This window comes from Leuciscus leuciscus, assembly GCF_965113295.1.
Source record: "Leuciscus leuciscus genome assembly, chromosome: 1".
NCBI lineage: Eukaryota > Metazoa > Chordata > Actinopteri > Cypriniformes > Leuciscidae > Leuciscus > Leuciscus leuciscus.
Genome location: NC_138725.1, coordinates 46,279,873 through 46,295,479, shown reverse-complemented (window position 1 = coordinate 46,295,479; position 15,607 = coordinate 46,279,873). Strand labels below are relative to the sequence as shown.

Here is a 15,607-nt window from a genome sequence, read left to right as displayed (position 1 = left end):
TATAAACAGAGAAAGAACAAGGCCGAGGAAAACCCCGGATGATGGACTTTCGCAAGGACACGTTCTAATTAATTTTAAAATACATTAATAGGAAATCTGTGTTCTTTCAGGGATGGGGAAGGAAATTTCTTTAGTTAAGATTTTTTTTTTTTTTTTTTGTGGAAAATACAATAGGCCTATATCACTTGTCCTAAATTATGTGTCTTTGTTAAAATCTAAAAGCCCTGCTTGTTTGGTTCAGTTGGTTAAAGTAAAATATCTGTAATTTCTGGTCTTAATTTTACGGAGGAGAGCTATAAGAAAAGGTTTTAAGAACATTTGTAAATACACAGACTTCAACTTCTAAAGTTAGAAATAGATCCCTTGGTTTTGGTTTTCCTAAAGAGAAAGTGGTTCGAACTAGAACAAGATTTCTCTCTTCCCCTAAAATGTTCAGTTTAAAATGATCAACAATACATATCATTTTAATGAGTTCCTCAGACTCTGAATATTTAATTTGGATTGTAATGAGTGCACCTTTTGTGAAGCAGATGTTGAGTCATTGAATCATTTATTTTATTTATGCAAATTTTCAAAAAATAATCTGGGTTGACCTTTATGTTTGGTTAAGTTTTAAATATGTAATACCTGACTTTGATTTTAAAACGATAAATATTGTAATTTACTCTGAATTATTTGGCCAGTTATTTCATACATAAATGCAGATAAAACTCCCCAAAAATACTCCTACACTCTCTAAATGTATTTCTAATGATGAACCCCCTTTTGTGATATTTAATTAGCCTATTTTTCTTTTTTCCTTTTTCTTTTTAATGTTTCTTTATTTCTTTTGTTTGTTTATTCACTGTTTTGCTGCTATTTGGACTTCTTGGAATTGTATTAAGCTTTGTCCAGTTGAGGCTTGTTCTGTCGGCTATTTGTATGTTCTTTCAAGCAATTAAAAAATATTTACCATCAGTTTACTGCAAACTGTGGTCTACAGATGGCAGCAGTGTGCTAAGCATGTCATTATCAAAGAAGATTGTACATGGATGTTCATGGTGAGAACCAGTCTATGGTGAGAACAGTAAAGAAGGTTAAAACTATGCGCAGTTTCACTTGCCAACACAAGGTGTCTGTCTTCACTAGTGCATCGACAGTTGTACTCTAACCACAAAATAAAGCTAAAAAAAAAAAAGGGGTTGCATGCCATTAAGATGTTGTGGAATTTATGATTTTCAAGTGATTAAATAAAATGTCAATGGCCAACATCTAATACAACCTATTAATATTAATCTACAATGTAGTTTCCAATTCATTAAATTTTTTAATGTCTTATTTCTTAATGTTCATAAACTTTTCTGTACTTACTGTACTGTTCTTAACTGTGTTCCAATCATTGAATGCAGACATTTAATCTTTGATTTCTTGATAATTTTATCCTTTTATGAACTTGATAAAATATCTTACTGACTACATATGGGTAAGTCAACATGGGTTATAATAGGCCTATATAATTATCAGGGTATATAATATATACACATTACACACACATCAGGGTATACATTTACCTGTAAGAATCAAGAATTCCAGAGAGCTGTGTAATAAACTGATGTAATGTTTTCAAAATCCTACAAGGACTTTATAAACTTGGCCTGCCTGGCCTTTTGGATTAGTTTACCAAAACCTTTTACAATATTATTTTCCTGTCTTTGTCATTTTTATGGGATTCTTTAATGTTTTGATTAAGATCAGGCAATGGTTTAAAGAATTTCTAGGTCAAAACAAAAAATTCAGTTTGTTGGAAGATGAGTCAGCAGGAAGTGGGAAAGAAAAAAGCTACCAGATTTCTCAAAAATGAAACCATGGTTTTGCAACAAAGGTCTTGACCCTATAATATTGTCCCAACAATGCTGAAAAGCATTTTAGTTTACCCAATGTTACACATGCAACTTCTCACATGTCACAGAAAGACAAGAACATTTGTAAAGATGAAATGAGGAAGAAAGCTTTAATGTAAATTGGAATTACCGCTGGTTACATCACATTCAGTGCTGAGGTCAACTGAAAATATTCAGTGATGCAACAGCAGCTAAAACATTATGTGTATTATCTAACAAAATATATATTCATTCTTTTATTTGATTAAGTGGACATAAAAAACCCTTTGAGGAGAGTCCTATTAGATCGAATTAAATCAATTTAATTTTTAGAACACAGTAAATTTAAATAGTGTGTTAGTCTTAATTAAAATGTTAAAAGTAGCCAGATATCTAAAAAAGAGCATCAATATGAATAGATTATGGTTAGTGTAATTAAATGTATACTCCATTTTGGCAAAATAACTGGCAATGCTGAAAAAAGATTTTCTTTTTTAGGTTCTGTTTTATACTTGTGGTTTTGCAGGGAATGGGCGCTCAATTAAGGCTGTAAGTGGCAAGAAAACAAACAATCTCTTCCTGTTCAGTCTTCATTTCCAACTGAAATTGGAAGACACTGGATTCAGTATTATGGGCTTTCCGGGTGCAATGAACAGCAAAATGCCCATTTTCACAGGAAGTATTACTCTCATGGGCACATTTTATGTGGTAAAATAATTCTGATGTTATGATAATATGTCTTTTTCCTTGTGAGATCTTGGTATGAACTTCAGTGCGACGGGAACCTTCGGCTGAAAAACAACATTCAGCTCTAGAGGGATCTGGAAAAAAAAAAAGAGAGAGAAAAAGATTAATTAATTCAAGAAGAAAAGCATAGTCTGTCTGACATACAGTATACAAACTCTAAATAATGACAGTCAATGTACCAACCTGTGTCTCTTTACATGTTTCCACAGTGAAGTTCTGAAGAAGCTTCACAACAAGAAGTTTCATGATCATTAGGGCAAATCTCATTCCAATGCAATTTCGAGGTCCGAGTCCAAAAGGCATGAAAGCGTACTGGTTAACCTCTGATTTACTCTCTGGGCTGAACCTGCATTTGAGAGACTTTCAGTTAAGCAATTCTAGCTTAAATATGGCATGTGGTTCAGTAAACTGCATAAATCACATGCTATAAGATCCATTATGTGAGAAAAACTGAAGTGAGAAAAATTTTGGCAGTGAAAGAAATGTTCACATCAGAATCACATCACCTCTCCGGCCTGAACTCATCAGGAGAATCCCAGAGCTGCGGGTCACGACATAAAACATATGTAGGAATTCCAACCAGAGTGTCTTTTGGTATCGTCACCCCATTGATCTCCACGGTCTTCTTACAGGACCTCTCTAAGCGTGGGGCAGTGGGAAGGAGACGCATTGATTCGTTGATGGCCATTTCCAAGTAATCCATTTTCATCAATGCATCGTATGTGATGGGAGACTGAAAAAAACAAAACATGATATGTCCAATGCATATGGTTCAACTCTAAATGTGCTTCAGATTCTTTACACAAAACCTGTGAACAGCAGAAGCCGGTGCGCTCACATCAGGAGGGAAGTTTGTGTCGATCTCCCCAACCAGCTTTTCCAGGCAGTCTGGATTAGTCGTAAGATTATAGAGGAGGAAAGTGAGAGTGGTGCTTGTAGTCTCATAACCTCCAAGGATGAAAACGAGGGACTGGGAGAGAATCTCATGGTCTGTTAGTCCTGTCGAATTCACAAAACAGCATATTTGAAAACAAGTTCATGTGCATTTAAATGTGTAAAATCTGTACTGTCTCTCAAACCTTTTACTGGTTGGCCACTTGTGGTGTCCTTAGCTTGATCATCAGATATTTGACTCTGGATCATGAGCTTGAGAAAATCTACCCGACCCTGATTAAAAACAGTGACATCACCATCACTGCCAGATCTAAACAACAGTGAGAGTGACTATACTCATAAAAATAAAGGTTCTTTATTGTACTCTATGGTTCCATAAAGAACCTTTACCAATGTTCTTCAAGTTAAGAAAAAAAGGTTCTTTTAAGAACTGTTCACTGAAAGGTTCTTTGGGGAACTTGAAATGGTTCTTCTATGGCACCACTACGAAAACATCCTATTGGAACCTTTATTTTTAAAGGTGTTGAGTGTTGAAAAGTGAAATACTGACATACATCTGATTCCTTGCGCTCATCCTTAATCTTTCTAAGGGCACTGTAGAAAAAATCCATAGACGACCTCGAAAAAAGACTTATCCCCAATTTGCTCAAAAGAATTGCAAAAGAGGGAAACATAACTGAAATAAGAAAATGTATTCATTATTTGTTTCTCTTTTCAATTTCCATGATTATTATATAAACAACGACATACGTATTAGCAGAAAGAGAGGATTGAAGACATTAAACTGGACAAACTTCTTGATGTTAGTAACGAAAGGATCATCTGCGTTGTTTATGGAGTCGATGTCAACGCTAAAGGAGGAGCTGGCGACGACATCCAAACTGTATGGAGCGACAGCTCTGGAATAAATATAGAGTCGTTTTTTTAAAATAAAGAGATCATTTACACATCATTACATGTGGTTTTCATTGATACACGAAACAACTAGAAAAAATATTCTAATGATAATCATATTAGTGAAAGTTTCGCAGTAAAAACTTAAGTTCAGTTAAGTTCATGATTGACAGCGAATGCTTTTTATGTGTTAAAGTTATGCACTTTAAAGATAGATGTAACATACTCTTTTATTTTCACTGGCTGCTCGTGGTCTCGCTTTTGCATATTTTTAATAAAACGATCAGCATGCGTCACAGCTATGGGAAACATCTGAAACAGATTTAAAAATAAGTGTTAGTTACGCAAATGTCATAAGAGCAACAATAATATAATAAAATGAATTTGGCTTTGCCTCATTTCTATTTTAATCTCTAGACAACTGATTGTTTTTACGGTTCTGTATGGGACTAGACTCCAATATATGATACATACAGTTCATATTATGAGCCTGTTCTATACCTCCTTCAGTCGTCCACTTGTGAAATACGGGGAGAGGGAACTGCGGATTCTCTTCCATTGCTCATCTCTAACCATAATTATGCCATCACCAAAGGGGCCAGCCAGGTCTGTTTTTCTAATCTGTACAGAATTATGACCTTTACTGGATCTGAACTGCCATAATAACACTTTCGTTGTACAAAACGGTGTTTGTGAGCTTACCCTTCTGTTAGTGAATATAGAATAACATTCTTTCACCATAACTGTTTTGATAATTTCCAGGTCAGTGACCATTAGTATTGGGAGTCTTCCATCATAAATCCTGAGCAATGAAAGGAATATATTTAGTTTGCATTCACAGTGATCCTGGCAAATAATAAAATAATAGATGACGTTGTTTCTAGTTTCTTCATTTATATTCAAATTTTAATAAATGTCATCCATATAGTAAAATTACATTTTCCCACTGTATTGATGTATACTGTATATAGCTGGAATGACAACTATTATAAATAAATATTAATTAATAGTATAAGTATTATCAATTTGATGTTAACACAGTAAATATATAACTGAGACTCACCCCCAAACTTTTCCATACTTCTTAGCACACTCCATATCAAAATTGCACAAACCCTAAAATACATTTGCATATAGATAATTATTCAATGAGAGATTCAAAAACAAAAACAAAAATCTCTAACATAATTACACCATCCTACATTATTCTAAAACAGTTACATACTGAATGACTTACTTTACTGTATGAGAGAAGTGTGCCAACGAAAGGCCAAGGTCTTGGTCCTGGAATTCCCAGTTTTTTGAAAAATCCATGAGGCCAAACACCATAACTACAGTGTGATAAGTTATGCAATTATAACACTACAAACAAATACGAACTAAGATGAGACGCATTAAAAACAGATATAGATTAGGGTGGCAAGATCTTTTTTTTAACCCTCAAACTGGGACAGGAAGGAAGCATTTTTTTATGGTTATCACCCTTTTAATCACATTTAGATTTCTGTTGTATGATGAAGTACATACTCCATACAGTCTCTCAATTAATGTGTTGTTCTAGAACTGTATAAAATCATCCGAGCTATCACTGCATGAAATTTCAACTACACGTTTATATGTAATTTTCAGTAGAAGACGTTAAGACACTTTTCAATAAATAAAGTAACAAAATATTTATGATGAAAAATAAAATAAAATGCAACTCTATAAAAATCATAACATTCAAGTTTACATTCAGAATTTTGTAATTACAAGTTGGTAAGTCAATAAATAATGACATCAGATGCGTTCAAAATATTTTGATTGGAGCAAGATGGTGATCTACCTTTTCTACAAAAGATTCAGCAAGACTTCTTAACTCTACTTCTACAAAATGGTGAATAAAGAATGCACATGCAGTGTTTTTGCTTTTTTATTTTATTTATGAAGGTGCTGTAAAATTAATTAAAGCTGAAAACCAGTTTATCCAACAGTCGAGTGTCAACTCAAGTCAAGTCAAGTGCCTATTTAGTGTCATTCCTCTATATAACATGTATACATTGGAATGATATGGCGTTTCTTCAGGACCATGGTGCAACAAGGAACATTTAGCAAGACTACATAAGTGCAAATACACAATAAACAACAAAAAAAAATAAAAAAAAATTTTATGTAGGTTTATATATATATATATATACAAGTCAAGTCAAGTCAAGTTTATTTGTATAGCGCTTTTCACAATACAGATTGTATCAAAGCAGCTTCACAGTATTAAATTAAAATAATACAACAAAGTTTGTTTCAAGAGGAATTTATTGATTGATAAAATTAAATTAAATATCCCCAAAATATCCCCAACACATATACACACACAGTGGGGAGAACAAGTATTTGATACACTGCCGATTTTGCAGGTTTTCCCACTTACAAAGCATGTAGAAATCTGTAATTTGTATCAGTACTCTTCAACTGTGAGTAACGGAATCTAAAACAAAAATCCAGAAAATCACATTGAATGATTTTTAAGTAATTAATTTGCATTTTATTGCATGACATAAGTATTTGATACATCAGAAAAGCAGAACTTAAAGGAGCTGTATGTAAGAAATGTATTTCAATTAATCATAAAATGGCCCTGATATGTCACTAGACATTAAGAAATCATGTTCATTTCAAATACTTATATCACTGACAACAGTAGTCCGGCCAGGATATTGTCATTTAAAAAGTGAAGTTCCAGCTCTCAACTGATGTTGATGTTGTCATCTTGTGTTTTGGCCTGAAGCGCCACCCTCCACCTATCTACCAATCACGAAGTCAGTAGTGTTTCGGCATCGGGGTTGCCAGCTCTGCTCTAGTTACCACAGCTACGTAGCAGCCTACGTTCCTGCTGGATCCTGCAGCCTATCTGGCAACCTGGAGTCAGGGGGGAGGGGATACACCGGTCTACATTAATTTGAAAGTGATTGCAGTACCAGTTTTGGCCACAATCTTACATACGGCTCCTTTAATATTTGGTACAGAAACCTTGTGTTTGCAATTACAGAGATCATACTTTTCCTGTAGTTCTTGACCAGGTTTGCACACACTGCAGCAGGGATTTTGGCCCACTCCTCCATACAGAGCTTCTCCAGATCCTTCAGGTTTCGGGGCTGTCGCTGGGCAATACGGACTTTCAGCACCCTCCAAAGATTTTCTATTGGGTTCAGGTCTGGAGACTGGCTAGGCCACTTCAGGACCTTGAGATGCTTCTTACAGAGCCACTCCTTAGTTGCCCTGGCTGTGTGTTTCGGGTCGTAGTCATGCTGGAAGACCCAGCCACCACCCATCTTCAATGCTCTTACTGAGGGAAGGAGGTTGTTGGCCAAGATCTTGCGATACATGGCCCCATCCATCCTCCCTCAATACGGTGCAGTCGTCCTGTCCCCTTTGCAGAAAAGCCCCCCCAAAGAATGATGTTTCCACCTCCATGCTTCACGGTTGGGATGGTGTTCTTGGGGTTGTACTCATCCTTCTTCTTCCTCCAAACACGGCGAGTGGAGTTTAGACCAAAAAGCTCTATTTTTGTCTCATCAGACCACATGACCGTCTCCCATTCCTCCTCTGGATCATCCAGATGGTCATTGGCAAACTTTAGACGGGCCTGGACATGTGCTGGCTTGAGCAGGGGGACCTTGCGTGCGCTGCAGGATTTTAATCCATGACGGCGTAGTGTGTTACTAATGGTTTTCTTTGAGACTGTGGTCCCAGCTCTCTTCAGGTCATTGACCAGGTCCTGCCGTGTAGTTCTGGGCTGATCTCTCAACTTCCTCATGATCATTGATGCCCCACGAGGTGAGATCTTGCATAGTGCCCCAGACCGAGGGAGATTGACCGTTATCTTGAACTTCTTCCATTTTCTAATAGTTGTGCCAACAGTTGTTGCCTTCTCACCAAGCTGCTTGCCTATTGTCCTGTAGCCCATCCCAGCCTTGTGCAGGTCTACAATTTTATCCCTGATGTCCTTACACAGCTCTCTGGTCTTGGCCATTGTGGAGAGGTTGGAGTCAGTTTGATTGAGTGTGTGGACAGGTGTCTTTTATACAGGTAACGAGTTCAAACAGGTGCAGTTAATATAGGTAATGAGTGGAGAACAGAGGGTTGTTCCATAAAAGACGCTTAGAAAAGCGGGGATTAAACTCCAAAACCGGACTTGAATGAGCCTAACAAATAAGTTGGGGCTAAAGTGGTTCCATAAAAGGTAATTGAAGTTCACGCAATCTCACTAATTTGATCCAGGTTTATCAAGTCTAGATAATTGCGTGTGCACGTGTTTCTGAAGCAGCCCTAGAGGTCGATCGTGGATCAAATCGATCCACCATCAAACAGCGTATATTTTGTGCTGTTTTATGCGTTTGTGACATGTTTTTTTCCCCCCCCCTGAGTGCAAAACTTACATTTTACAGTTATATTCTCCATCTGTAAATGTTAGAAAGTCGTGCAAATGTATCCATTTTGCTGCTAATCTTCATATTGAACGAGCGCTGCTGCGCGCATGCGCGCCAAATAGGAGCGCAATAATTCTGACTAAAATATACATTTTGCTTGGAAAATTAATATGCGATATTTTATTATAATTATAAAATTATAATAATTTATCTTTAGGATGTTGGATAAGTTGCAGTGAACTTCTAGCGAACAGAAGTACTTCAGTGAACAGAAGTAGCCTAATTCAGGGAAGATTTTTTTTAAGAAACTTAATATATAAAGATACAAAATATAGTTTTGGGTATAGGACCTATGCTACTTAATAAAGATGATGTATACTTATTTAGAATGCTGAGAATTAGAGCTTTTAATGCAATCATTTTTTGGATAAAGCAAGAATCCCCAGTTTTAAATGAGTAGATTTAGTTTCTAAAGTACATTATGGAGAGGATAACATGAAATTAAGAGCAAATGTATACATTTTGAAAAGATATGTGTAACTCTAAAATCAAAGAATATTCCATAAAATAAAGGAATATATATATTAACCTACATTAACTACATTTTTATATAACCCTCCCTCCCTTTTATTTCTAGTTATTTGTTATTTTATTCATTTACTTATTTAATATTTGATATTCAAATAATATTACTTTAATAACTATTAGGAATTATGTGTCATGAGTTTGAGTCTGATATAAATATGTGAATGTTAACTTTTATTAATATTTATTTATTGTTTTTTGTCTTTTCCCCCTTAAATCATATGTAAAATGTACTTTTTTGGTTATTGTTCTAATCATGTGTTTTTTAGGCTATGTGTTGGTGGGTATTTTCACAAAAGAGTTAAATGTGTTTGAATTGATAGACATAATAAAGTACATATATATATATATATATATATATATATATATTTATGCTAAAATATTTGTTATTTGGACATTAGATGTGCCTTATTTAGAATTTTAAACCTACAAGTGTATTTTTATGATAGCAATAACTGTAAAGGGACTATTGTAATGGGGTAAATCAAATGTAGGCTCATATACTGTCAATTACTAAGCTCAGATTCATCTTACCAGTTAAAATGTATACTGTGCTTTTGTAATTATTTATTTTTAATTTTGTGATTTTAACTTCTGCTTTACAAAGCTTTTTTTTAGATTGTGTTCTAATGTTCTTCTAATCATAAACATGTACTACAGCTGCCAAACAAACCAGAGAGAAATGTATTCATAAATCTTTAAAACAATCTAATTAAATCTTGGGCACAAAACATTCAGCCAGTAAAAAACCTATAGTATATATATTGTATTTAGGCCTATCTATCTATCTATCTATCTATATATGTGTGTGTGTCTATATTGTCTAATTTATCATTGTAGCCTTATTTAAGTTGATTTTCTGTATACTGTGTATTTATTTTTGGACTAATAGTGGTTAATAAAGTCCAATAATGGTATGAGAGAGTGTCAGTGGTAATATCATTGTGTTCTTGTTGGTCAGTGTTAGAGGATCTGTGTAACAGCTGAGGCTTAGCCTGACAGTTAGCCTGCCCTGGACCAGGCTAGTTTCCCAGCATAAGTTCAAAGTTTGAACTATTTTAAGTTTGCTTTATGAAACAGAATCCACCGACAATAAGTCTGACTAACCAAAATAAGCCTGGCTTGTATTCTAATCTTGTTTTATGGAACAACCCTCAGGAGGGCTTCTTAAAGAAAAACTAACAGGTCTGTGAGAGCCGAAATTCTTACTGGTTGGTAGGTGATCAAATACTTATGTCATGCAATAAAATGCTAATTAATTATTTAAAAATCATACAATGTGATTTTCTGGATTTTTGTTTTAGATTCCGTCTCTCACAGTTGAAGTGTACCTATGATACAAGTTACAGACCTCTACATGCTTTGTAAGTAGGAAAACCTGCAAAATCGGCAGTGTATCAAATACTTGTTCTCCCCACTGTATATACACACACACAGTTCTGTCACTTCTGTCTGGTTTGTATCTTGGTTTGGTGACAGAGCTCTGACACTCCCGGTTTGTCATGTGTTTGTGTATAGTCTGGTTTGTTGTGAGCACATGGCTTGTCATGTATTTCCTTGTGCCATGTGCTCTCCTGTCTATTGTCTAGCCCCTCCCATCTTGTTACCTGATTATTGATTAATTTGCCCCACCTGCTTTTCTCGTTACCCTCTTTTGTTTGCTTCCCTATTTAGTCTCCCTGTTTTTGCAGTCCTGTGCTGGTTTGTTGTTCATGTTCCCTTGTGTTTCCAGTTTTGACAGATGCCTGTCTTGTTTTCTCCCACGGGGAGTTTTTGTTTGTAGTTTTGTTTTGCTTTTTATTTACTTAATAAACATCCCTTTTCCTGCACATGAATCCTCTCTCACTATTTCACCATTCTGTGACATGTATAGCAGCAATACTAGTAAAGTGACTGATGCAGCTACTTTATGTAAGTGCAGTTTGCAGTAGTACTGAGTCTTACTGGGTAAGTGTGTGTATAATGATATGAATGTTTACTGGGTTAGGTGTTCAACTAACCCAGATGAGTATTGGGAGGCAGCCAGGTGTTGAGTAATCTGACTGCCTCAGGGAAAAAACTGTTACGAAGTCTGCTGGTGGTGGCACGGATGCTCCACGGAACAATCCATGAAAGGGATGAGAGGGGTCGTCCGCAATGGCTCTGCGGATGCAGCGGTTGTTGAATGAAGCATCTATAGTGGGTAAAGAGATCCCGATGATCTTTTCCACTGTCCTCACAATCCGCTGTAGAGTCTTGCGGTTGGAGGCTGTGCAGTTCCCATACCACACAGTGAGACAGCTGGTCAGGACACTCTCTTTCGTCCCTCTATAGACCTTATGTAGCCCCGCCCCTTTTCAGCGCTGCGCTCATTGTCTTTTGACTTCCGGTCTGTATTTTCACAGCGATTCTGCGTGTTTATAAATGAATGGCTCGTTTTAAAATCTTCCTGTCGACTGACATTATGTTAAGTCATCTGCTTTAAACATCACAGTCGTTATATATTAACTTTCGTTAACTTTAAATTAAGTAAACTTCACTTCAAAAGCGAATTACTCCTGGACAGCAGCGCCATAGAAATATACAGCGCGACCTCAAAAACGGAAGTTAAAAGACAATATTCTAAAGATGGCGGCGCCCTCGTTTCTCTGGCGCATAAGGTCTATAGAAGGCGGTGAGAATGGGAAAAGGAAGTTTGGCTCTCCTCAGCCTCTGCAGAAAGTGGACACGCAGCTAGGCCTTCCTGACTAGGCAGGTGGTGTTAAGAGTCCAGGAGAGGTCCTCTGACATGTGCACACCAAGAAACTTGGAGCTTTTGAATCTTTCCACATTTGTTCCAGTGATGTGCAGTGGTGAGTGGTCCGCTTGGGTTCTCCTGAAGTCGACAATCATCTCTTTAGTCTTATCAACATTAAGAGATGTTACTAAGAGATTGTCTCTACACCATACTGCAAGCTGGTACACCTCCTCCCTATATGCGGACTCATCGTTATTGCTGATGAGGCCCACAACTGTAGTATCGTCAGCAAACTTGATGATGTGATTAGAAGTAAACTTAGCAGCACAGTCATGGGTCAGCAGGGAGAACAGCAGAGGACAGCACCGGTGTTCAGTGTGATGGTGCAGGAGGTGGAGTTGCCGATCTTGACAGACTGGGGTCTCCCGGTCAAAAAGTCCAGGATCCAGTTGCAAAAGGAGGTGTTTAAACCCAATAGGCTCAGCTTTGTTGTCAGTTGTTGTGGAATGTTTGCGTTGAATGCTGAACTAAAATCTATGAACAGCATCCTTACACAATTACCTTTTTTATCTAGATGAGTCAGAGACAGATGTATGGTAGCAGATATGGCGTCCTCTGTTGAACGGTTGAGACGATATGGAAGAGGTGGAAGAGGTGTTAGTGAGGCCAGTAGGGGGTGCTCACCCTGTGGTCTGTGTGGGTCCTAATGCCCCAGTATATTGACGGGGACACTATACTATCAAAAAGCACCGTCCTTTGGATGAGACGTTAAACTGAAGTCCTGAAACTCTGTGGTCATTAAAAATCCCAGGATGTCCTTCAAAAAAAAGAGTAGGGGTGTAACCCTGGCATCCTGCCCAAATTTGCTCATTGGCCTCTATCCACCATGGCCTCCTAATCATCCCTGCATACTGATTGGCTTCATTGGCCCTATATACTGATTGGCTGCCGTCGCATCATCCAGGTGGATGCTGCACATTGGTGGTGGTTGAGGAGATTCCCCCTTCCATGTAAAGCGCTTTGAGTACCCAGAAAAGCGCTATATAAATGTAACAAATTATTATTATTATTATTATTACCACCTTTTTTAACTAGATGAGTCAGAGACAGATGTATGGTGGCAGATATGGCGTCCTCTGTTGAACGGTTGGAACGATGATGACGGAAGCACTTCATGATGATAGGTGTAAGTGCAACAGGCTGGTAGTTATTCAGACAGGACACAGATGATTTCTTTGGCACAGGGATGATGGTAGCCGTCTTGAAACACACAGGAACAACTGTCTGGCTCAGGGAAATGTTGAAGAGGTCCGTGAGGACATCTGCAAGCTGATCAGCACATTCTCTGAGCACCCTGCCAGGTATGTTGTCAGGCCCTGCAGCTTTCCGTTGTTAACTCAGGATAGAGAATTCCTAACGTCTACTACAGACAGACGCAGTACGTGATCGGTAGGAGTTGGAGTGGTCTTCCGCAAGTCAGGTGTCGGTGTCAGTCTTGACAGGCCTGAGGGACATCAAGTACAAGACATCGCCAGCTGAGGAAGTTCAACCTGCCACAGGAGCTGCTGACACAGTTCTACTCAGCCGTCTTTGAGTCTGTTCTATGCACTTCTGTAACTGCTACCAAATTCAGCAACCAAATCAGACATCAGAAGGTTACAGCGGACAGTCCGGACTACTGAGAGGATAATTGGTGCTCCCCTTCCCACCCTCCAGGACCTGTACTACTGTACTATCATTAATTCAACATTTTAATGTACAACATAATTTGAGAATTTAGTCTGATTCAAAGGGAAATCAGAATGCCAAATCCTGACTGGAGAGAGGAGGAGCTGGGGATGGAGCAGGGTAATTAACTCCTGAGAAACGCGATAGCTGTTGAAGGACCTTATATATGGATGCTGTGATTGGTGTTTTATTCCTATAGGTAGACGTTGATTAGCTGAAAGTCAGCTGATGCGAGCTTGATTAACGTGACCTGCCAGAACTAATGCTACGCTTGATTTCCCTCTTAAACAGTTAAAGGGATAGTTCACCCAAAAATGAAAATTCTGTCATCATTTACTCACCCTCAAGTTGTTTCAAACCTGTATCAATTTCTTTTTTTCTGCTGAACACAAAAGATATTTTGAAAAATGTCTGTAACCAAACAGTAGATGGACCCCAATGACTTCCATAGTATTTTTTTTCCCCTACTATGGAAGTCATTGGGGTCCATCAACTGTTTGGTTACCGACATTTTTCAAAATATCTTCTTTTGTGTTCAGCAGAAAAAAGAAATTCATACAGGTTTGAAACAACTTGCTGTAAATGATGACAGAATTTTCATTTTTGGGTGAACTATCCCTTTAAATGTCTCCCAAGGCACATGCCTGTAAGTGCAATACGCCACTGCTAGATTAGTATCTTTGTAAATTCAGTTGATATTTATTCATATTATTCAAAATACAGTATATATGTTCATAATTTGTAAATATATTTACAATGACTAAACCTTACAGTGCCTTTATACTTTTTATACTTTATTCTTACATTTTAGTACTATGTTTCTTTTTGTATTTGTGTGAGTGCACTGGAAGCTTCAGTACCTACAAAGAAAAATCCTTGTGTGTGCGGAAGTACACATGGCAATAAAGCTCTTTCTGATTCTGATTAATCTTTCCATATTCTATCATAATTGTACAGTACTATTGCTGCATCAATTGTGTCCACCTGACACACCCTCAAAAAACAAAACAAAAAACAACTCTGGCCTTAGACAGTTCTGAGTTTCCCACTCATAAGTACGACTTTGTAAATACAATACATCTGAGATTAACCATGTTTTTTTACAGTAAAAGTGTAGTGACCCTTTCTTGGCGGATTGATTGCCCTTTGTATAACCACAGTTTTGTTACAAATACCATAGTTAAACTTTCATTTCTTTATTTAACCAGGTTAAAAATTCATTGAGATTAAAAATATATTGTACAAGAGTGACCTGGCCAAGAGGGCAGCAACAAATAACATAAATATAACAACACAACAACAATTTATAACAACAATTTATATATATATATATATATAAATTGTATTAGTAAAACCGTGGTTAATTTTAGCAAGGGTTGAACGCACCATTACTATGACGACAGAGGATACTCAACTGTTAGTTTTTTTCGCGCTAAACGTAGCAATTAACACGTTGAAAATGCCCTACAAACATGTTTATCTTTTACAGGTTTTTAATAAGCAATTTAAAATAAAGAAGTTACTCATACTGCTTTACAATGTCGCCTATTTTGGGATAAATGCAAATAAACACAATGACCAAAACACCTTATATTCAGTAAATCTGAATGCAGATGTGAGGCTTATAAAAATGGTTGTATTGACATTTTCTGAAATACTTACATAAACAGGAGAGTTATGACCAGAACCACCAGGGTCCAGGTCAGAGACAGAGACGGCAGGTCAATCATTGTCAATCAAGCGAAGTCTTCTGTCTCTTCCTGATACAGTTGCACACA

General features: G+C 37.0%; 1 protein-coding gene and 1 long non-coding RNA gene across 2 annotated transcripts; one reads left to right on the top strand and one right to left on the bottom strand.

The window, feature by feature from the left end:
- The first annotated feature begins 69 nt into the window (after nt 1-69).
- LOC309513945 lies at nt 70-986 on the top strand. The gene is made up of 2 exons (XR_014211573.1): nt 70-372; nt 410-986. It is a non-coding gene; the product is annotated as an uncharacterized lncRNA (long non-coding RNA).
- Nucleotides 987-1,976: 990 nt separating this feature from the next.
- LOC309513602 (cytochrome P450 3A40-like) lies at nt 1,977-15,607 on the bottom strand. The gene is made up of 13 exons (XM_082189522.1): nt 15,492-15,607; nt 5,632-5,725; nt 5,458-5,510; nt 5,097-5,196; nt 4,896-5,015; nt 4,621-4,706; nt 4,251-4,399; nt 4,055-4,176; nt 3,686-3,773; nt 3,445-3,605; nt 3,113-3,339; nt 2,790-2,952; nt 1,977-2,680 (listed from the first exon to the last, which is right to left on the bottom strand). Exons 1-13 carry the CDS (start codon nt 15,557-15,559, stop codon nt 2,585-2,587), a joined length of 1,527 nt encoding a protein of 508 aa, XP_082045648.1. The 5' UTR covers nt 15,560-15,607; the 3' UTR covers nt 1,977-2,584.

Bases quoted from the DNA above. Each gene is read 5' to 3' on its own strand.
- LOC309513602 (XM_082189522.1), bottom strand. From the start codon at position 15,559: ATGATTGACCTGCCGTCTCTGTCTCTGACCTGGACCCTGGTGGTTCTG. The intron at 5,511-5,631 runs GTAAGTCATTCA...AATGTATTTTAG, and splicing joins CACTTCTCTCATACAGTAAA to GGTTTGTGCAATTTTGATAT. The intron at 3,340-3,444 runs GTGAGCGCACCG...TGTTTTTTTCAG, and splicing joins ACACAAACTTCCCTCCTGAT to TCTCCCATCACATACGATGC.